Here is a 22,293-nt window from a genome sequence, read left to right as displayed (position 1 = left end):
ATGTCCTCTATGAGTCACTTTCCACAACAGGGGAGAATAACACTATTTCTTCCAAGGAGCAATTCTTATAACAGGCATAAGTACAGGTCAGTGATTCTCAAATTTTAGCATGCTTCAGCATCACCAGGAGGCCTTATTAAAACTCTTGACTGGGCTCCATTCTGAGCTCCTGACTCAGCTGGTCTGGAAGGGGTGGCATGCAAGAATTTGCATTTCTGACTTATTCCCAAGTGATACTGATACTGCTGGTTCAGGGACACATTTGGAGAAGTGCTGCTCTAGACAAGTGTGAGGTATTACGTGAAGATTTTGATTGCACTCCCATCTATAAATGTCCCCCAACCTCTTTCCTTCACCTGTGCCTCACCTGACAGTTTCCAGGGGCCTCCCACTTGGCTATCAACACGTGAACACACCAGTGTTTATGGCGGTGAGGTGGCCAGCCAGAGAGTACTCCAGGTGCTATCAGTCCTGGGCAGAATTTGGCAGGACCACTTCTTTGCCTAATCTCGGCACTAAGATTCCAGGTCCCGATGTTGATCAGAAGCCACTGAAGTCTCCAGCATCTCCTTCAGGAGGGGAAATGCTTCGGGACTTCCTGATTCCAGAGAAGGCAGAGAGCATGGAGTCTTCAAAGCCTTCTTGACAGATGCACTGCCTGGTGGACACCGGCAAGGTGGAAATGAACAGGAAGGAGGGCAGCTCAGCATGGGAAACACAAGCAAAGTGGTGTGGCAGGATCATGCATGTGATTTTAGGGGACTAGTTAGATCTTCTACTGATGGCCTGACTGAAGTCTAACTGAAGTCCCTCGGGCTGCATTTTGCCTGTTTCCTTAGGCAACAGAGACAGTCTCGTACTCATTTCAACTGCTGCCTTCTGCTTGCAGTGGTCGAGAGTGTGGCTAGCGTCACCCTGTGCTTCCGGCTTTAAAGACAAACTTTCGTTGTCAAAGATGTTACCAGTTCAGGTACTTAGGATGCTGGGTTTCAGCCGGGGCTGTGGCCTCCGTGTCCAGACCCTCGTGATGCTCACTCCCACCAGCTATGCCGTTCTTCATCCCCCACCCCACCCCCAGGTCTAATTCAGCCTTCGCCGCCCACCTTGAGTTCTTCGGAGAGCTCGCCCCTGAGCACGCCTGCTTTGGCGGTATTTGCTTTGTAGACAGCACGTCCCAAAGTGTGTGCCCACGGGCCTCAGGGGATGTTAGCAGCTATAATGTGACTGAGGTGTCCCTTGGGGAGTGCTGGACCAGGTGAAGTAAGTCAGGTATCTTCTCTGTAGGACCTCTCAGAGCCTTGACTATACTAGTGGAGGTGGGTTGGAAGGCTCAAGAGGGATGCTTAACAAGCAACATTTCCAAACTCCTTTCACCACATAGTGTATACTTTTCCCACAGAAGAGTTAACTGGGCTTCAGAGTCCAGTGGACTTGGTTTCCCCATCCTGGGACTCACGCCTCTTTATCTGTAAAATGGAGAGTGGTCCTTGGCTTGGAGGGCTGTTGGAATGTTTAAGTGAGGTGACATATGAAAGATGCACAGCCCAGGGTGAGGTATACAGTAGGGGCTCAATAAATGTGAATTTTCTCCTCTCCTTTTTGCTTTTCTGGCAGAAACTTACCATTTGAGTCAAATATGAGCTGTACCAAATAGGTTGTGTGGCAAGTACTCGGCCTGTGAGGGTGAAACCGCACTCGAATTCACAGGGTCGGAGGAGTGAGAGCTCAGAAGGGACCGGGCCATCCAAGCAAGCTTCCTGGAGGAAGCTGTCTTTGCTGGGCCAGACTCTTAAGGTAGCTCTCCAGCAAAGGCCTGGGGCAGGGGAGGCAGGAGGGGGAACCTTTAGAACTGCATCTCTCTGCAAGCAAGCTCCAGCGGGAATCCTTTTCTTTATTTTTCTTTTCCACCCTGGAGGCCCATTTCCCCACCAAATCCAGCCGACACAGCACTTGCCTTCTCCTCCCACAGCCTGAACTTGGCCAGCATCTCAAGTTCCAGAGGTGTGAGCCTCGGAGTGGGGCCCTCCTGGCTTGTGGAAATTCACTGGGCCCACTGAAGCCTGTTATACTGATGCCGTCAGGAAGCTCAGGGCAAGCAGGCCACCAGGACCCAGGGTGCTGGCCCGGAGCCTACCTATGCTGACCTTGGCCACAGGGGTGGGTGGGAGGAGTTCACTCAAAGCTGAGGAGGAAGCAGTACTGGAGATTTTCTCCCCCAGGCTCTGTATCGCCCCCTGAGCCCTGACCTCCACCAACCAACCATTTCAGGAGACGCCACTTTGAACCAGGCATATTTCCTCCTGAAGTCATTTAATCCTCCTAAAGTATCATTACAGTTTCCATTTTACTGATGAGAAAACAAAGACGCAGAGTCAGCTTGAAACTAGGTCCATTTGGTTCAAAGTCCAAGCTTTTTCTACTAGTCCTATGGAGCCATTATTTCCCTTTGTGCCTTCCTAGTTTGTCTGGCATGTCACCACCTCCAGAAAGCCTTCTTGGTCGTCACCCGAGGCCATGCTTATGTCCCCTTCTGAGTGTCTACAGTTGGAACCACAAGGCACATCTCCTGTCAGTCCGGGCAGGGAAGGACGGGGTGGGTGTCCTATACTGTACCCCTAGAGCCTGGCACGGCCCACATCATAATCTCTGCTGAGAGAAGGGGTGAAGAAGTATCATTTTGAAGAGTATGCAGACCTATCAGGTGCTTTGCATCCCCGTCCAGTTCTGAGGTGCTCAGAATCTTTGAACCCCGCCACAATCCTCCACCCTTCCTTACACCCGACGGGCTGGCCTCACAGATACTCCCTGACTCGGCTTTCCAAGGCATCGTCTGCTTCACCTCCTGTGACTCAGCTTGCTTCCTGGACTTCAGCAGGACCCCCAGGTATTCATGAGCAGACTCCTGTGGCTGGACACCCTCAGGAGGGCTCTGTAAGATCTCGGCTCCTGTTCTCTTCCTCCAAACCAGCCGTGGTCCGGCACGTCTGCGTCTGACCCGGAGCTCACCCTCCACCCGCCAACACCCGCTTCAGTGATTAGTGAAGGTGCCAGGGAAATTACAAAAACCATGTGACAGGTAAATGGCTGTTCCTGCAACTTTCTTAGGTTTCAAAGGGAGGATGGTTTGCTCCAGCATGTGGGCTGGGAATTCAGGCTTTGCAAGCGCTTTCCAGAAGGCTTGGGCAAGGCAAACCTTACAGGATTCTGCTTTCCCTTCAGTGGAATCCAACTGGGCCTCTCGGCCTCTGGGACTGAGATCGACCATGAACCAGACTCCATCCAAACACTGTGGCTTTGTTCCCCTGCATGAAGAGCAGACATGCAAATGGGTTGTGAGGAGGAAGGGAACAAAGTAAACAGAGGGTGCCAGAGCTGGAGAACACCTTGGGTCACTAAGTGCAACCTTTTCACTTTCAGGACAGGGAAACTGAGACCCAGAGCAAGGCGTTGGCCTCGTGTCCAACAGCTTCTTGGAGACTGAGCCGTGGCTGCAGGGAACACATCGGTGTCTCTCTAAAATCTTGGGAAAGCTAGAGTGATAAATGAACGTCTGGGAGGAATTGTGTCCAGAATCTTCTCTCTGTACTGGCTGGTATAAATGTCACAGGCACATGGGTTGTGCTTGTCCCATCTGTGAATAATGCTGGGCACGGGCTGCTGAGGTGTATAAGGACAGTGAAGGCTGGTCGGGATGTATAGCCAGACACTTGTCTTCCAGCCTCTGGCCACCTGGTTCTGTCCTCCAGGAATCTGGATGCCCGTAGAACTCACAGGCAGACTACATCCTGCAACAGAGCTCAACTTGGGCACAAGTTGCCTTTGGCATGGGGAGACAAGAGTCTAAAGTTGCCAAACACCACACTGTTTCTACAGGGTCCCAAGAAATACCTGTGAAAGCAACTTCCACACATCAGTACAGGAGCGCCTACGGGTGGTCCTTATGTAAACATATAGTGAGCAACTCTTATGTGCTAGCACCTTCAATAGCTCCCTATTGCCTACAAGAAGTGGAGCCTAATCCCTTCCCACAATGCTCAAGACCCTTCTGGACGTATCTGTCCTTTTCGTCACGTGTCATCTTTGAAAATTCAGTACATACCATTCACAGCCATCATTTGGAAAGCACCATCCCCTTTTTTGCCTCTGAATCTTTTTAAAATACTGCCTGGGGTGCTCTTTTTTCTTTCTTTATCTGGAGGACTCCTTATCCTTCTCTCTAACCCAACAACCCGACAAAGAAAGTGACACTTCTCCATCAGACCTTCCCTTTCCCAATCCCCAGGCAGTTGTACCTTCAAAATATATCTCAAACCTGACTCTTTTCACTGTCTGCGCTGCCAACTCCCAGCTCCAAGCTGCCAGCAGCCCTTGGCCTGGTCCACTCCGGTAGGCTCCTAACTGGTCTCCCTGCTTCCAATCTTTTCCCACCACAGGCTCTTCTCTCTGCAGCATCCAGGGTGATCTTTCATACATCATAAATCAGATCAAATCACTTCTGTGCTTAAGACCCTCAATGGCTGCCCGTTGCAATCCGTACCGTGGTTGACATCATTTCCCCTGCCTGTCTCTCCACTGCCATTTCATCCATTCTCCACCTTTCCCAGCCACAGTGTTCCAGCCACGTGTTCCAGCCACAGTGACCACCTTCTTGTTCCTTGAACAACCAAGGTTATTCAGGAACCTTTGCCTTCCTATGTCCCTGGAAGGCTCCCCCACCCCAGCTCCTCTCTCACGGTGAGCTCTTTTCATAATTTGGGTCTTAGCTCAAATATCACTTCTGAGAGGGGTCTTCCCTGACCATTCTATCCAAAGTAGCCTCCCTTATGTCTCCCGTTTATTGTCTTTGCAGCAATCATTCCTATATTAAGTGACTTTATGTGTTTCTGTGTTTGTTTTCTGTGTCTCCTGCTGCAGTAGAGGCTCAATGATACCAGAGCTGTTCTTGTCTTTAGTGATGTATCCCCAGCATATAAAACAGTCCAGGTGCTGAGTGGGTGATTAATAATAAACATCTGTGAAGGACTGCCTTAAGCAGAGCCCTGGCAGACAGAGCCTTACGGAAGAAGGAGATCTTTGTGGGCTTTCTATAGGAAGGGAAACCTGGATGAGCCATAAAAAGGCGGCAGGATTTATGTAGGCAGATGGTGTCCCAGGAAGTGGGTCCCGCCAGGAGCATAAGCTGAACGGTCGGAAGGAGAGAAGAGGGCAGGGGAGAGCATGGCTGGGGCAGGGAGGCTGAGTGCTGAGCAGAGGAGGTAAGATCAGCTCTGTGCCCAGGCGAGAGGCTTGGGGCGGCGGAGTGGGGCAGACTCTGGAGCTCTTGAAGGCCAGACAGGAGAGCCCTTTTCCCTTGCTCACCTTTGCACTGTTTCCCTGCAGCCTTGCTTTGCACGCACACGGTATTATTTCTAATTGAAAAGGTAGACAGGAGCCACAGGAACTTTTAGGGCGTCACATAATGTCCTCATCAGTGAATGGAAATGAAACTCACCCTTGCTGGGACTGAGCAATGTCTGTGCCAATACGGGGCCTCGGAGAGGCTGGGGCAGAACTATCTGGATGGGCGGGAATAGCAAACTATAGAGACTTTGCCGGCAAATGGGCTCAAATGGGATCCAGACACAGAGTTTTAAAACCACAGATGTTCAGAACACACTGCCCTATAGGCTCACAGAGGCTCTCAGACTCACCTCCAACGTCCTTCAGCCTCCCGTTCAAAAGGACCTCAGTGACTCCTTGAATGCCTCCAGGGATGGGGAGCTCCCCACTCACATGCTGGAAGGCTCTGACTCTCAGAAAGCTTTCCTCATATTGAGGTGGCTCTAGTCTCCCTGGAACACCTTGACTGGACTTCAGTCTGCCCCCCGGATGGTACAGTGGACACACAACGGCAGCCGTCACACCTCCAGGGCCTTCTCACCAGACCTCACACTCTGGGCCCTTCTACCCCTTCTCCGTGTAGTTCCAGCTCCCTCCACACTTGAAGCACCTCCTCTGGGCTTGCCCCGGTTTGTCACCACTCTGCTTCCAATGCTTTGAGGAAAGTCTCCACAGGAGGGTGCCCTGGGTGTCCATCTCACACCCTTTTAACTCCTCCTTCAAGACCATATGGCATTGCTGGTGGGAATGTAAAATGGTGCAGCTGCTATGGAAAACAGTATGGTGGTTCCTAAAAAAATTAAATGTACAATTAACTGTATGATCCAGCAATTCCACTTGTCAGAATAGACCCAAAGAATTGAAAGCAGGGACTTGAACACTTGTATACCAATGCTCATTGCAGCACTCTTCACAATAGCCAAAATGTAGACGCAACCCAAATGTCCATCAGCAGATGAATGGATAAACAGAATGGGATACATCCGTACATATTATTCAGCCTTAGAAAGGAACAAGATTCTGACACATGCTACAACATAACGAACCTTGAAAACAGAATGCTAAGTGAAGTAAGTCAGATGCAAAAAGACAAATACCGTGTGATTCCCCTTATGTGAGGTACCTAGACTAGGCAAATTCATAGAGACAGAAAGTAGAAGAGAGTCTACCAGGAGCTGTGGGGAGGGAAGAAAGGGAGAGTCATGGGTACAGACTTGCAATGGTTACAGAATTTCTGTTTGGGATGATGAGAAAGTTCTAAAGATGGATATTTGTGATGGTTGCACGACATTGTGAAGGCACCTAATGCCATTGAATTGTACGCTTAAAAATAGTTAATACGGCAAATTTAATGTTATGTATACTTTACCACATTTTAAAAGGCCACATATATCTACCCTCCATTCTCTGCCAAAGAGCAGTCAAGCACCAGGCATTTGCAAAGTACCTACTAAGTGCAGGGACTCTCTGACACGCTGTGGGCCATCGGCAGTAGAGACCATCCTTGTTCATGACGACACTAACAGCCAAGCGCTAGCTTAAGCAGGTACCGTGAATTACTTTATTTAATACACATCGCCTTCTCAGGTAACTATTGTACAAATTTGACAAATAGAACTGAGACTCAAAGAGGCTGAGTAGTTTGCTCAGGGTTACACGGGGACGGACTCCAATGCGAATGTCTGACTCCAGAGGCTACGTTCTTAGTCATGCTACTTCTTGAAAGAGACTTGGGAAATGCTTAAGAGGGAGAAGATACACACACACACACACACACACACACACACACACACACACACCCTCTGAGATGGTCTGCTGGGTGAAAGGTGTGCAAAGACCCCTCTGGGAAGGGAGCAGCCTTAAACTCCATGAGTGGCAGCTGGTCTCACCCTTCTACCCTCAATCAGCATCTGTTGAATGAGTGCCCATCAGTGTGTCCTGAGAAAATCCTCAAGGAGGTGGCATCTCAACTGGGCCCTGCCGTGTGGGCAGAAGGGAGGGAGGAGGACCTCAGCGTCCACTTTGTCCGGGAGCCTCCGCTGACCTCGGGGCTGGGCTTCTGGGAGCCTGTGCTCCCCTGCCCTCCTCCACCCCCCCACCCTCGAGCTTCCTGTGATAGTCCACTGTTTACTGCTGGACCAGATGGGCTCTCCCGGTGGGCGGGGCCCCATCTAACCCTGTCTGTGCCCGGTGTCCGGCCAGGAGCTGGCCTGGAGCCGGTGATCTGGGGTTTCTCACTGGAGAGAAGAGCAAGAGGAGAGTGCTGGAGAAACCCGACAGAAGAGTTCAGCCTTGAACCTTGTTCAATTCTCCTTATTTCCCTGTAATTAGAACAAATTCCCTGTTAGCTCAGTTTCCATTCCCGAAGGTGGAAGGAATTCAGGAAACTTCTTCCAAGATGCCGAGCCCCATTCTCAGTCTGACTGTCTAGACATATGACCCTGAGGCTGCCCCCACCGTGATCTCGCAGAACTGGCGGGGGCTGTGGTGGCAGCTGGCACACATTACCTCTGGGGTTGGCAAGGCCTCCATCCTGGGCCCAGGAGTCCTTACCCTGAGAGCAGCAGCGCTGGCTGAACTGCGGAGGCCCACACCTGGCTGACAGTCGCCAGTGCAGGTGAGGGCCGGGCTGCTGCTGCATCGCACAACCTCGGGGGCACACTTCACAGCGAAGGCAAAGCGAATGGGCTTCCCTGGAGATGCACAGCACGGTCCCCAGCGTGTGAACCTGCTGCCCTCAGAGCTTGCCTGCCCCGACCCCTCTGCCCTGGGGCCCGGATCCCCTGCTGCCAGCACTGCAAATTACTTGGACTTAACTTCTCTCACCGAGCAACACGGAGTAGAGTAAGGAGTACAGGACAGACCTGGGTTCAAACTTAAAGTAGTCACATTTTAGTAGCTTTGAGGCCCTGGAAAAGTTATTTCATCTACTGGCATCTTAGCCTTCTCATTTGTAAACTGGGGATAGTAAAACCTACCTTCAGGGTTCTTAGGAGGATTAAATGAGATCATATTTATAAAGTGCTTAGAACAGTGGCTGGCACATGGTTCATTTTATGTAAGTGTTTGTTAAACGAATACGAATTTATCTCAGTATGCCACATTTTAAAAGGCCACATCCAGTCTTGGAACTTGGAAGATGGTTTTAAAAACAAAAAGATTGTGGGGTAAATGAACACCTGAATCGTGTATCTGAGTCCTCAGCTCACCACAAACATATGGTGTGACTTTGGTAAGTGCTCTGCCCTCTCTGAGCCTCACTTTTCCGTTTGTACAATGGGGGCGCATGACACATTATCCTGACGGTCTCTTTGGGCTTGAACATGCTAGGACCCAAAAGCTTGCGACACGGGAGCCCACCATCCATCCTCAACTGGCTCTAGTCTTGGCTTACCTTATCCTCCGATCCCTGGTGGATCCAGGCTTTCTGAACTGCCAAACTCAACCCCTTGGAAATGCCAGGTCCAGGGGTTGTCAGCATGGATTAGTTCTGGGAAACACTACAGCCAGCAGTGTCCCCAGTGAGGGCCCTTATCCTGCCTGGCCACGGAGGGGGTGAGCTGAACATTCCAATCAGCCAAGTGGCCTCAGGGGAGCATTAGAGAAAAGGACAGCGGGAATCTGGTGTTGGAGATCTCTTAATCCTGGGGAATTTAGAGTCACCACAAAGTGGACTCCTAAATGAGTAGGGATTTGCTTCTCCCAGCCTCGACAGACTGCCTCTGCACAGGGAGAGGTTTTAAATAGCAAAGGTGACTTGGCTTGATTTGGCCAAGCTCACAGTTGGACACATTCCTCCTTTAGTTCCCAGGGTTCAGAAATAGTCTGGTGGGGGCACGGAAGTGCCCTGGGAGAAAGGAGATGTGGTCTTCTCAGGTGTCCCTGAGAGAGGACATAGGCTGCGTCAAATAAATGTGGAGGGGGCGTCCTGAACTACCATGGGGCATTTTAGGTTTAGTGGGCCTCGGAGCTGTCTTATGCGGTCCTCCTAGATGGAGACACTGAGTCCCATGAAAAAAAAAAGATCTGCTCAAGGTGCCCCTTGAGCAAAAGAGCGCATGGCAGAGCCAAGGGTAAGTCTCCGGACCCTAAAGTTGGCTGACTCCTACTCCTTAGATATACAGCTTCTGCACCAGCTACAACCAGCACAAATCAGTGCAATGCTTTATTCAGTGCATGTTTACCAAGACTTTGCCACATGCAGGTCCTGGGCAAGGCACAGGGACGGGTGGGGCTGGGGTGGGACAGAGATGAGCCAGGCTCCACCCTTGTCCTCGAGCTGCTAAAGCAGGGACTTTAGCAGCCTGAGAATAGATGCTTTAGGAGGGAGGAGCTGAGCGAGGGCAGCACATCTGGCTGGAAGGAGGAAGGGGCTGGGAGCTGGAAAGCTGCTCCTTTTCACTGGTCTTCTCTCCCCTGTTAGTCCGAGGGAGGGATGGATGAAGGCTCCCTCATTAGCTGGGGCGTCCCCTCTGGTCAGTCCGCTAAGGCAGCCTCTCCTCTCCCAAAGCCCAGCACGACTCCCTTGGAGTCTCCCTTCCAGCGGCCCTCTGGTTTGTCCCAGCCTGGCTCTAGCCTGCCTGAGGTGAATCATCTCTCACCTGGCGTGTTCCAGCCCACAGTTGTCGCATGTCTCCTGCTCTTTGCTGCTCCAGTGGCCTCCCTGCAGCAAAACAATCTTTAGGAACTGAGCTTTGTGGGAACCTGATGCTGCCTCCAATTCTCTCCAGGGCTGTCCTGGGACAAGTGCAGCCAGACAGGTTCTGGCAGCCCCAGAGGTCAGAGTCAGGACCAGTGGGAGAAGCACAAGGGCAGGATTCAGCTCCGAGGGAGGCAGCACGGTCTGTTAGCCAGAGGCTCTGGTGTTCTAAGGGAGGGCTCTGGCGGCAGGGAGGGGAAGGAGAGGGAAATCTCCCACCTTGGGAGATATATGAGCAAGGGCTTGAGACCTTGTCACTTGCTCCGATGTTGTAGAGGGTGTTTAAGCATCAGATATAGGCACCACATTCCAGACCAGGACCTAGGATTGTGAGCAGTCCAGCGCACTGGAGTTCCATGTCTGCATCCCTTCTTGGGCGGGGCACAATTCGAGAGCATTTGTGGTTGCAGATAAGCATGTGGGTCAGATCCATCTCAGCCCCCTTAGCCTTCAGCATGGAGCCTGGCACTTGCTAGGGTCAGACGTGCTTGCTGAGTGAACAAATGATCTGTGAGTGCCGAGATCCCAGAATTACACCCGGACTGGGCCCAGTCTCTCCAGCTGAGGGATGGTTGGGGACTTGGGTGTGGAGCAAAGGCTCCCCTCTGGCTGCCAGTGTCTGAGAGCTCCCCCACTTCAAAGGACTTGTAGATAAGGAGGGCTTTCTGGGCTAAGTGAGAGCCGGCCCTCCCCTAGCCTCCCCTCCCCCCAACCCCACACCAAATGTGCACATGAAAATCTAGCTTTCTTATCTGCCTAGGCTCAGATTTGGCACCCTGGGGCTTGAAAGGCTGACAGAGCAACTGATGGTACATCCAGATGTCCTTAAAGACCTCCAGCTGTGGACCATGGGACATTGTTCCTTCTGAGGTGCCAGCCCCAACTTCCACCTGCGTGAAGGTGTGAGGACCTGCTTGGCTAGGAATGGTAGAGGCTGCACCAGGAAGGCAGAGGATCCCAGTGAGAGTGACGGACCTGGCTGGAAGGATCCCAGGAGAGGAAAGAATGCTAGAGGACAAAGAAATCGGAGGATGAAAGCCTCCAATTTGAAGGTAGAATTCCCTGCATTAGACAGAGTCCTTAACCTCACATTTGAAGAGTGGATGATTGGATGGCTGAAGGATGGCTGGCTGAAATGGATGGTGGTCCATTCAAAGATTTATTGAATGCTTCCTTAGACTCCACGTGATGAATCAGACCCAGCCTCTGTCCCCCAGGAGCTCACAATACACAGACGATGACACCACAGTTGTAATTCAACTTGGAGACGGGCCTTGAAAAATGGAGGGGGTTGTGGTTACATGCTGAAGACAAGATTGAGCAGAATTCTCAATGAAGTTCCGGGGTCACTCCCCTGGGATCTGAGATGTCATGAACCACTTTGAGATGAAATTCAAAATGAGCAAATAACTTGGTTGAAGTTTATGCCTTCTTAAAGTGGATTTCAGTATGGTTAAGGTATAGTGGCCATAAAAGTTCATGAAAAGCTTATGGAAAAAAATTAAAAATTGAGAAAGCTGTATCTCTTCATGCAGTTTGTGTGTGAATTGACAACTTGATGGGAGGACTATTCTCTCTACAGTCTTTTATTTAATACAGTCCAGAAGATTATCACACACACACTTTTCAGATAAGAACACGTGGGTTCAGGGAGGTTAAGTAACTCATTCAAGGCCGCACAACCAAAGTGGCAGAGCTGGGATTTGGTGCCATAGCTCTGACTTGAATGCCAGCTGACCTTTCTTATATCACTGGATCTTAAGTTTTCCCTCAGCAGAAGGACGCATGGTACGACTCCTGCAACTCCAGAACCTACAGAAACAAGATCGAAAGTCTTAGTTCTGCACAAAGTCCTGGAAGCAGGAGAACAGGCTCAGCTTGATGGAGAAGTGGTTACTGTTCAGTGTGACTGAGGAGAGCCTTTGCTCAAGGCAGAAGAGGGAGATGGGTGAGGGAGGGAGAGCAGGCCCCTTTCCAGGGGGCTTTGAACCCCAGACCTGGAGCTGCCCCTATGTAGAGTTGATGCCCAGTAGCTGTTGGTTGGAGACCTTTACAAACCAACACAATGCCAAAGAAGCTTGGTATGGTAGGGGGAAAAGAAGGTTTGAGTTACTTGAATTCAGTTTCTACTGCTCCTTTGAACAGAATTTATGGCAAGGACTTCAGCTATTAGTAACGTGTATTAACTACTTACTTTGTGCCAGGAACAGTTCTAAGAAAATTACATAAATTAACTCATTTATCCTCACAATGCTCCTGTGAGGTGGATACTGCTATGAACCCATTTTACATATGAGCAAGTAGAGGCAGTACTTGTGCACCTTGAGCAAGTGACCCATTCTCTAGGTCCCAGATTTTACACTTAGAGCATAGAGAATTGAGCTAAATGAGATAACTCATGTGAACATAGCCCCCCACACACAACTGGTATGCAAGAAACATTTGTTGAATTGTAGTCTGACGTTAGTAATGAAGTGACAAGGCCAGTGTTTTCTGACTCCAAACTCTTTGGTTCCTTTACCACTCCATCCTCCATCCCAAGGGTCCAGCACGTAGTAGGTGAGCATTCAATGTCTCAGAAGTGGTTGATGAAATTTTTGTGAATTCCAGGGCCTGTCTTGGACCAGCAGCTTCCTTGTACTCCACCCATAGAAGGCATGGGGTGTGTTTTCTTAAGGTGGGAAGTCCCACCCACAGACACTGCTTCCCTGACTCACGGGCCTGGTCTCAAAGGGGAGCATGTGTGGGCAGCCTCAGGGGAGAGGTGGCGGGGATCCCCTGGAGAGGTTATGCTTCCCTTTCTGCTGTGTCAGCCCTTGGGCAGGATGGATCCCCACTCTCTGGGTGGTATGTGCAAGACTGCGTAGGCTTGTCTGAGAGCCAAGGGTGGATGGGGAGCACGTGTGCCTCCCATTGCTGGGTGTATGTGTTTGTCTTAGTGTGAAACAATCAATCTTCGTGCCCGTTGCCTTCAAGAAGTGGATTATCTGGTCCTTCGGAAACAAAATCACTCAATTAAGGAAATGAGAGCTCAGCAATGTCAGGCTGGAAGTTCTGACTATGGGTGTCAGACGGTGGTGGGTGTCCTGCCTGTGCTCTTTGCAGGGAGATCTCTCTGCCTGCCTAGGATCGCTATGGAACTGGTGACAGGGCCCTGAGGGTGACGACACCTGCTCTTGCACGGGCCCTGGAGGGAGGAAAGTGGGAGAAGAAGCTAAGGCGAAAGGTAAGACTGTGGGGCAGAGAGAGGCTAGAGAGAAAGGGTGCAGTGGGCCAGGGAGCAAGCCCGCAGGGTTCCCAGCTTCTGTCTGTCTCGTGGCTCCGGCGCAGTGGGAGGCGTGTGACCTCTGATGTCATGTACACTTGGGGCTTGTTGCAAGACCTGGGGATTTGCCCGGAGTCCAGTCTGTGCAGAGCTGACCAGGGAGGGTCCTCACTGCACTTTGAGCAGGGAGGTGAGTGGAGTTATTTTTTGAGTCTGCCTGCAGGCTGAGATCACAGGACCTGGAGTCAGCCCTCCCCCGAGCCTGCAGAAGGATGCATTGTAGGCCACCTTGGCTTTCTCAGGAAAGCCCAGCTCACGATGACCTGTCAGACCTGCCAGACCCTCTCCCCAGCCCTCCTTGGAACCTTCCAGCTGGAGTCTGTTTGCACAGCTGGGATGGGGTTAAATGGCTGCCCTCTGGGTCCTGAGGCCCTGGCCAAATATCCTTAGGCCACTTGGAAGTAGCCCAGAAGGATGAAAAGGGGCCTGCAGACCCGTGAATGGGACTCGGAGTCCTGGGCTGCTCAGCTCCAGCTGCTTGATCTCTATCGGGTCCTGGGCCCTCTATGAGACTTCATTTCCTTATCTGTAAAACGGAGAGAATAAAACACACAGCAGTCTCTTGGAAGAACTAAGCCTGATCATACACATGAGTAACCAGCCTAATGTCTGACACATAGTGGGGGGCTAAAAATGTTAGTTCCCTTCCGTTTCTTCTCTATCCCTTTTCTCCTGTTTTCTCACTCTGCAGAGTCATTCATTATTATTCTGATATGCATTCACTGAATACCATTGGTAGCAGGCACTGTAGATGCCATGGTGAGTGAGGCAGGCCTTAGCTCTTGAACAACGTACAGCCTTGAGGCAGAGACAAACAGACAAGGGCAATGCCACACAGCAAGTAGGAACAGACCGCCTTCTCAGAAGAGGTGCTGCTGGGCTGATCCTAAAGTCTCCTCAGACTTTCCTGAGTGGTCAGATGCCTTCCTGCTGCCCTTCATCCTTTAAGCACTGCCTCCTCCATGAAGCCATCCAGGTTTTCACCTGGCCTCCCACAAGGTGTTGTACTAAATACTTTACTGTCCAATGCTTGGAACAATGCCGTGAGATGGGTAATATTATTGCCTCAGTTTACAGATAAATCGCTGGGACTTAGAGAAGTCAGGTACAGTGGCAAGATGTCATCTGAATTCAGCCCTGAGTCCAGGGTCCAAGCTCTTTCCACAAAGCTAACTTGCCTCTTCCTCAGGCCTTCCTTCTACCCTGGGGTCCGTCAGGGCCTCTCAGAGGAGTTATCACTGGCTTTTAATGATTTGTTGACTGAGCTGTTGTCCCCACCGTCTAGAAACCCTTCAGGAGCTGGACCATATCTGATCCCGTCTGTGACGAGGGGCCCAGCGTCCAGCTGGCACAGAGCAGGCATCAATGCACATTGGTTGAGATGGAACCAGTTCAGAAGCACACCACGACTGTCTCCCCACTTCCATCGGACAGTGTCCGTGATTAGAACGGTCACTCTCCACTCTGGATTACACCCTGGCAGCATGACCTCACACCGTTGGCCCGGGTCCCTTCCCCCCTCCCTTCTTCCTGGTCCCAGGTGCTCTGGGGCTGGAAGGATGGAACAGGACAGGATGTGTGGTGGCCATATATGTCCAGCCAAGCAGGCCGACCCAGGAGGCAAGGATGAGAGTTCCTGGCTCACACCAAGGTGAGGGTGAAGGCCAGGGGTGGAGACACGACTGATAAGAAGTCACACCTCATCAAGCCAGTAAGCCTCAGCAAGGCCTTGCTAAGGAGCTTAAGGAGTTGAGGGTAGGACAAAGGGCTCCGAGAATCAGCCCCCAAAGCAGGAAGGAGATCCGGCCAGCTCCTCAGACCTGGGTCCCTCTGTTGTTGGCGTCTGTCCGAGTGGCTGCTTCTCTTCCCCATCAGAGCCCATCTATGCTCAGCCCATTTGCTTGGGTCCCAGCAGACCCCGAGGCCATGGGAGCCTGGGAAGGAGCTCACCCGGGGGAGTGACTGACAGGTTGTCAGGCGCCCGACTTTTGGATGGGAACTCGGGCAGATCAGACAGCAGCTGAGATCCCAGGGGGAACTGGCCCTGCTGATGGATGCTCTGAGTCTCTCCCGTCTGCTCCTGCTCTGTCTCCCTTGCCCACCCCCCAACTCCCATCCCGCCTTCTTGTGCTCTCCTTGGTCACTGGCCAGTGGTGCTGGGGGTGGCAGAGCCAGAAGATCCATCGAGCAGGGGATGCAGGGAGGCTGGAGCCATCAGTTCATGAATCAGCTCAGCTCTGGTGCTCCTGTCAGTGGGAGACAAAACAGCGGCATCTGGAGTATGTGCCCCAGGGGCCCAGTATACGCAGGGGAGAAGGAGGCCTCTGAGACCAGACGGACCTGGCCTCAAACCCTGATGCCACCACTCACCAGCTCTGTGACCTCGGGAAGCCACTTGACTTCTCCAAGCCTCAGGGTCCTCCTCCATAAAATAGGGATAGTAGAACCTGCCTTGCCTAACTCACAGGTTGTTGAGAGGATCAAATGAGAGAGAGGGTTTCCAAATTGCTACCAATGGACATTCCCATTATTGCTAAGCACACAGTGGGCTAGTGGCAGAACCCAGCTCGCACCCACTTCTCCGCCTCCCTGACTTTTGTTCCTACTCTGTACTAGCATCGGTTTCAGCTTGGTTTGGAGGCAGAAGAACAGACTTGATGACCTTGAGAGTTGAGCCCCTCTGGGTCTGCCTGATTCAGTTCCAGGGGTCGAGCGCACATGAGAATTGGGCCATTGTTGTGTTTGTTTAACTGATTAAATGACTGATCAGTGAACGTGGCTCATGAAATTGTACCTTCCAGTGAATTCCTAAACTGATGGCTAGAGACTCGCAAAGGCTGTGTGATGGGGAGGAGGCCTGTAGGCGCTCCAGCCCCTGAGAGACTTGCAAACTCTTTGGGGAGGTGGGACACCCACGTAAGAGCTATTAGCTAAAAATACAGGGCAGAGCATCCAAGATACCACGTCTGGTCTGTTAATAGTAGCATCCCCAGTGCCTAACGTACATAAGCAGCATTCAGTAAATCCCTGTTAAATGAAGGAATAAAGAACGACCGGCACAGTCTTTGTATGTTACCCAAAGCCACGTGGCACTTCCATGCTCCTGGGAGATTTGGTGAAAGCTTGCTCTGAACCTCAGACTGCTCGGCTGTTCCACAGTTGTTTGTCACGCTTCTGTGTCCCTGCTCATGAGAGGGCAACCTCTTCCATGTCGTGTCAAACCACTGGATTCACACGCTGTTTTGCGCTCCCCCTTTTTCTACAAAAATGTAATCGCCCTGGGAATTGTGCCATCACTTTACTGAAGATTTGAGGGTGTCACAGAGGAGGGACCACTGGTTTTGCCAACTTTTACAAGTTGCCGCATTGAACTCCCTGACCTTGGCCCCCTCCCCAGCCTTTGGAGAAATGTAGTTCAGGGGGTATCTCCATCCCCTTCCTCCCCCAACCCACGGCTTTTCCTGCAGGTAGGAGGGCTGCCAGTCTGCTTTCCCCAGTGCCAGGAATTCCAAAGAATACAATATTCTCTTTTTTTTCCTTCCACATGAATCTCCCAGGCCCTGTGAGTCCCCAGAGGACCATGAGGCAGGTTTGGACTCAGGGCAGAGAAGCCCCTTCTAAAGCTGAGAGCTATCTAGACTGCCGAGCTCCCTGCCATGGGAGGTGAACCAGCACGGTGAAGCTGCAGAAGCTCCTCTGGGGTGCAGATGTAAATCCTCAGGTATTTATTCAACTTGGGGGTTGGATACTACAGCAGGACACTTGTTGATTCATCTAATCGGAGGCGCAACTCTAGCACTAATAAGCATTGGCACTGCTCCAGCTTTTATTACATTCATCATAGGTATATGAAGGATATGAAGCTGGGAAGCAGGTGACCCAGGTTTATGGCCCCAGCTCTTTTACTGACTCTCAGTGTGGGCCTGCTCAAATCTCCCTCCATCAGTGGGCCTCAGTTTCCCCATTTGCACGATGCAAATTCTCTAATGGGGACTGGGTGCTTCCCTGGGGCCCTGCAGCTCTGAGACACTGTGATTTCCTGGTATCTCAAGAATAGAAGGTGATGTGTTTTTTCTGCAACAGGAACAAGTGTCAAGTTTGTGGGAAATTGAGAGTGACTGCATCTTCTTATCGCTCTGGCTCTGGGCCCAGCTGGGGCTCTGTCTGGCTGCCACAGAGGAGGAAGGGGCACCTTAGACCCTCCTCTGGTCTGTGGAGAAAGTGAAGCTGGACCTTGGTGTTCTGCATGCAGTGGGCCCAGCCAGGCTTCTGGCCTCCTCAGCCTGTGCAGAGACAGAGCACGGTGGCCTCTGCCCCGGGAAGGGGGATGGGGAGCATCTCTCTGCATCTCTGTGCTGCTGGGGTCAGCTCTGCTCTTGGCGTGGGGCTGGGATCATGGAGGCCACTCCTGTCTGTCTTCCTCTTGCAATGCAGGCTCCATGGGAGGATGTGGGAAAGCATGGTTCCTTCTGGCTCTCATTGAGACTGGTCCAAATATTCCAAAACTTTTCCTATCTAAGTTCTCAAAGATCTTCTTAATTATTAGTAACATTTGAAAGAAAATCAACTCCCACATGCCAGGTTCTGTTCTGGGCACTGAGGTATAGCAGCAAATAAGAAAGAAATGGCCTTCGGATCCGGCCCCATTGTGCACCCACCACCCGCCTCTGCCAGTGTCTGGGACCCCAGCCAATTTGCCATCAAGCCAGAGCGCAGGCAGCTTGGTCAGGTGAGGCGAGGTCATCAATTGCTTCAAGCAGAAGGGATTCTGCCTTGTGGCCAGAAGTTCCTTCAGGCCTCCGAGGAACATCTAAAGCAGTGCAACATTGACCTGAAGGAGCACCCTCTCTTCCCGGAGCTGGAGAAATGCATGAACTCAGGGCCGGCTGTGGCCATGGTCTGGAGGGGCTGAATGTGGTAAAGATAGGGCGAGTGATGCTTGGGGAGACCGACCCAGTGGAATCTAAGTCAAGCACAGTACGAAGGGACTGCTGCGTTCAAGTTGGAAGGAACATCATTCATAGCAGTGATTCAGTAAAAAAGTGCTGAAAAAGAAATCAGCCTGCGGTTTTAAGCCCGAAGAATTGGTGACTACAAGTCTTGTGCTATTGGCTGGATCTGTGAATAACAGGGGAGCAAAGCAGCAGTCTCCTTCAGCACCGCTTGATGTGTCCCTGGGCACGGCTCTGCATTCCATGGACTTGGAAACAGTAGGATTAATCTTTCCTTCCTAAAATACTTGCCAGTAAAGACTTTGGAAACTGGGGAAAAGAAAAGAAAGATTGATAGAAGGAAAGAAAGGAAGAGAAATGGAGGGAAGGAAGAGAAAAGGAAGGAAGGAAGGAAGGGAAAGAGACAAGTGTTATGATATGAGGCAGTCCGTTCTCTGACAGGAGCTCACAAAGGGCTATGGGATTATGGTGGGACTGAGGGGGCTGTTACCCAGATGTGGCAGGTCCAGAAAAAATTCTGAAGTCTAAGCAGGAATTTGCTAGACTAAGGGAATGTAAGGAGGAAACTGGCCTCTTCCAGGGAGAAGGAGCAATGCCTGCAAAAGCCTATCATAGGGAGAGAGCAAGTTTCATTCTGGGCCTTGCAGTGGCTGTTTCTTACATGTGAATGACTGGTGAAGGGCAAGGAGTAGGAGTTGGGAAGGGGAGTACAGGGCATGCGAAGGAACTGAGGCTGGCAAGAGAGGGGCAGGATCAGGCAGGGTCAGAGCCATGAAAGTGGGGGAGGCTGAACATTATCCTGGAGGCCGTGGGAGCCAGGGAGGCCTTTTAGCTGGAGTGACATGGTTGCATACGTAATTAGAGAAGGTGTCAGTGACGCTGTGTGGAAGATGGACAGGAGGGAGAGGAACCTGGAGATGAGTTGGGAGACTGGTTCTGTGAACCAGATGTGGAATGATGATGGATGGGCTGCAGTAATAGAAATAGGACTGGAGATAATTTGTGAGACTAAAGAGGTGGAATCAACAGAACTTTGGTTCCCATGAACTCCCATGAATTCTGAATCATTTCGTTTTCCAAATCCACTGTATCCTTTAAGCGATTCAAGTATCACATCCACTAACACAGTAATAATAAAGGAACTAATATGGAATTGTATGGGCTTTATTTGTGCAGCTTTGGAAATGGGTCTTATCTACTCACCACCCATCGTGACATAATAGGAAATCAGAACTCTGGATCATCAGGAACTGAATAACTTCATCTCACTTAGTCAACGTAATCATAGCCTAAAGCAGAGAAACCTGATGTTTTAGTTACCTGAGTTGCAGCTGGTCACCAAGATCTGGTCTCTCTTGTCTCTGGCATCACCCTGCACATAGCTGTCCACATTACAGTCAGAAAGATCTTTCTAAAATGAAAGTCGGATCTTGCCTTCAAATCCTGTGGGAGTGCCAGAGTTCCTCTCTCCCCTCTCAGCACCCTCTCCCTCAGTGGGCCTCATCCACCTCCAAGAATACCACCTATATGCTATTTATTCTCAAATACATCTCATGGTCAGAATGCTATCCTGATCTTCAGACTCCAAATCCTACATGACATCAGCCTCCCATCTACCAACCCCCGCCTCTTCTAATGCTTCCCAGTGCTGTAAATGCTTCCACCAGCCATGTGGGAATCATCCCTGGTCACCGTCTTCCCTTTCTCTTACCTTCACGCTCAAGTCATTCTGATTTACCTGCTTCGTTCCAACTCTGCTGCCGAGGCCCCCGGCCCCAGAATCTAGACCCCTGTGTTCTCTTGCTGGGATCCCTTCAGGAACCTTCTATCTGGAATCCCTGTTTCTGTCTTGCTTTTCTCTAAGCCATTCTTCATACAGCAGCCAAAGGGACCTTTTAAAACATAAAATGGAATATGTCATCCTCCACCACTCTGCTTAAAATCAAGTAGCACTTCCCACTTCTCTTAAAATGCCATCCCAAGATGAGAGGGCGCAGCATAATCTGGCCCCTGCCTACCTGTGTTGGATTTGTAGCAAGCCAAGTTAGCTATGCTGGAACTACATTTCCCAGAATCCCCTTCACTGCACATCCCAGGTGTGCAAGGGGGCACAGAGAGGGTTTGTGGGAGATTTGGAAGGAGGAAGCTGAACAGCAGTCATATTCTTTTACACTCGAAGTGCAGGATTCCGGGCAGTGACTGGTGCAGCCGCTAATATGGCACGGGTCAGGGCTAGCCTGCAGTTCCTCCATCTCCTGCCACACCGTCCTTTGGCTTCTTCTTCTCGGGCCCAGGGGGGTGCTCAGCTCCACGATGAAGGGCCCCGCTTCTCCTGCAGGCCACCGGCATAACCCAAGGAGGAGTTTTGGAGGCCCTGAGACCTTCAGGATTCCATCTTCACTTCTTTCCTCTTCGACTCTCTGCCCTGGTGACTTCAGGCCCCGGCATCAGACACAAAGACAACAGGCTCAGATAGACAGTTACGCCACCTGTTACAGCTACAGAAGGTCAGCTCCCGGTAATGAATCCCTTGTTCTTACTCCTAGCAGTTCTGTTTCTGGGACTGGACCGTGCCGTGACCAATGCCCTGCCTCTCCAGGATCATCCTGGGCAACGCCCCCTCACGCTCACTGCGGCCAGCCTGCCTGGCCTTCAATTTGTTTTTTGTTTTCTTGAACATGTGACGCGCCTCCCACTTCTGAGCCTTTATGTGTGCTCTCTTCTTCCTTTGTGTGTATAATGCTCTGCTCCACACTCTCTGCCTGGCCGACTCCTGTGCTTCCTGCGGATCTCAGGCCTGTTACGTTTTCTCATGGCACTAAGTACTTCTTTGTTTAACAGCCCTTAATGGTTTGTGGGTTTTTTTGTGTGTGCATGCGTACATGGTGTGACCATTTCTATTATGTCTGTCTCCCCAGCAGACCATGACCTTCATGTAGGCAGGGCCACATCTGATAGCTTCACCTCCTGTAGCCCGGCCTAGCCCTAGTGGAGTGGGCGCTCCATAGTAGTTCTTTCGTGATGATTTATCTAACAATTGAATGAAACAAAGAATGAGCAGACAAAGGGAAAAAAGAAAGAAAGGGAGAAGGAAAAAAAGGATGAAAGAGAGAGAGGGAGGAAAGAAGGAAGGAAGAGAGAGAGAGAAAGAGGAAGGAAGGGAGGGAGGGAGGGAAAGAAAGAGAAGGGAATAAAAAGAGGTCTTATTTGTTGTGCAATTTTCAGCTAAGTTACCACTTCCCCAGGAGGTTGGGTTAGAGGCCCCTCTGGGTTCCCTGCTATCACATCCCTTCCCACACTGGATCCTGAGTGTCTCCTACTTTCTCCTCTCCCCCACCAGACTGTAAGGTCTCTGAGGTGGGGGCTGGGTGGGAGGAGCACAGTGAACCTGTGGCAAAGGTGCTGGATTCATGGGAAGCCCGAGGTTCTCAGCCTGGCGCTCCTTCCAGGTCTTTTACCATAAACTCCGTGCTCACCCCCGGGCTCAGCTCTTCTTCTCCCCAAAGTCTTCACTGTTACCTGAACAGTCATGCTCCCCTGGGCCTCCAAGCCTTTGCATACACAGTTCCTTACTTGGGCTGGCCTCCCCTCCTCTATCCGACAACGTCCAGATGCTCTTCCCGCCAGCCTTCCAGAGCAGGCTCCACCCGGCCAGCCAGAAGACCGGCTGCCGGGGGCAGTGAAGGCTCACTCAGGCTGCGGGGCTGACTGATTTTTTCCAAGGGTTTTCTTCCTCCCAAATGCTTCCCCAGTGATTGAAAGTTTTGCCTGAAATAACGAAGGTCACTGAACCAAAAAACCCACCAAAACTGAAGGGAGGGCTCAAGTCAATCCTGGATATTGTCTCCTGGGTTCTGGGGACCATAACTCCCTTCACTGCCAACACTCTCAGCCCTGCCCCTGCTGGGGTGTCCTGCAACACACCCTGCCCTCCACCC

At 51.2% G+C, this 22,293-nt stretch overlaps 1 protein-coding gene across 1 annotated transcript in view; it reads right to left on the bottom strand.

Annotated features, from left to right (window-relative positions):
• Window positions 1-7,806: 7,806 nt before the first annotated feature.
• LOC114897982 (putative selection and upkeep of intraepithelial T-cells protein 1 homolog) overlaps window positions 7,807-22,293 on the bottom strand; it is a gene marked incomplete at its 5' end in the record, with an annotated part of 107,129 nt that continues 92,642 nt past the window's right edge. Inside the window, 1 exon segment of the mRNA XM_029227008.1 lies at window positions 7,807-8,072. Within this exon segment, the coding sequence (XP_029082841.1) occupies window positions 7,807-8,072 (266 nt within the window).

This window comes from Monodon monoceros, unplaced genomic scaffold (genome assembly GCF_005190385.1).
Source record: "Monodon monoceros isolate NGI ecotype Baffin Bay Population unplaced genomic scaffold, NGI_Narwhal_1 Super_Scaffold_18, whole genome shotgun sequence".
In the NCBI taxonomy this organism is placed as follows: domain Eukaryota; kingdom Metazoa; phylum Chordata; class Mammalia; order Artiodactyla; family Monodontidae; genus Monodon; species Monodon monoceros.
The sequence above is the reverse complement of the archived record's forward strand: the minus strand, read 5'-3'. Positions and strand labels throughout refer to the sequence as shown.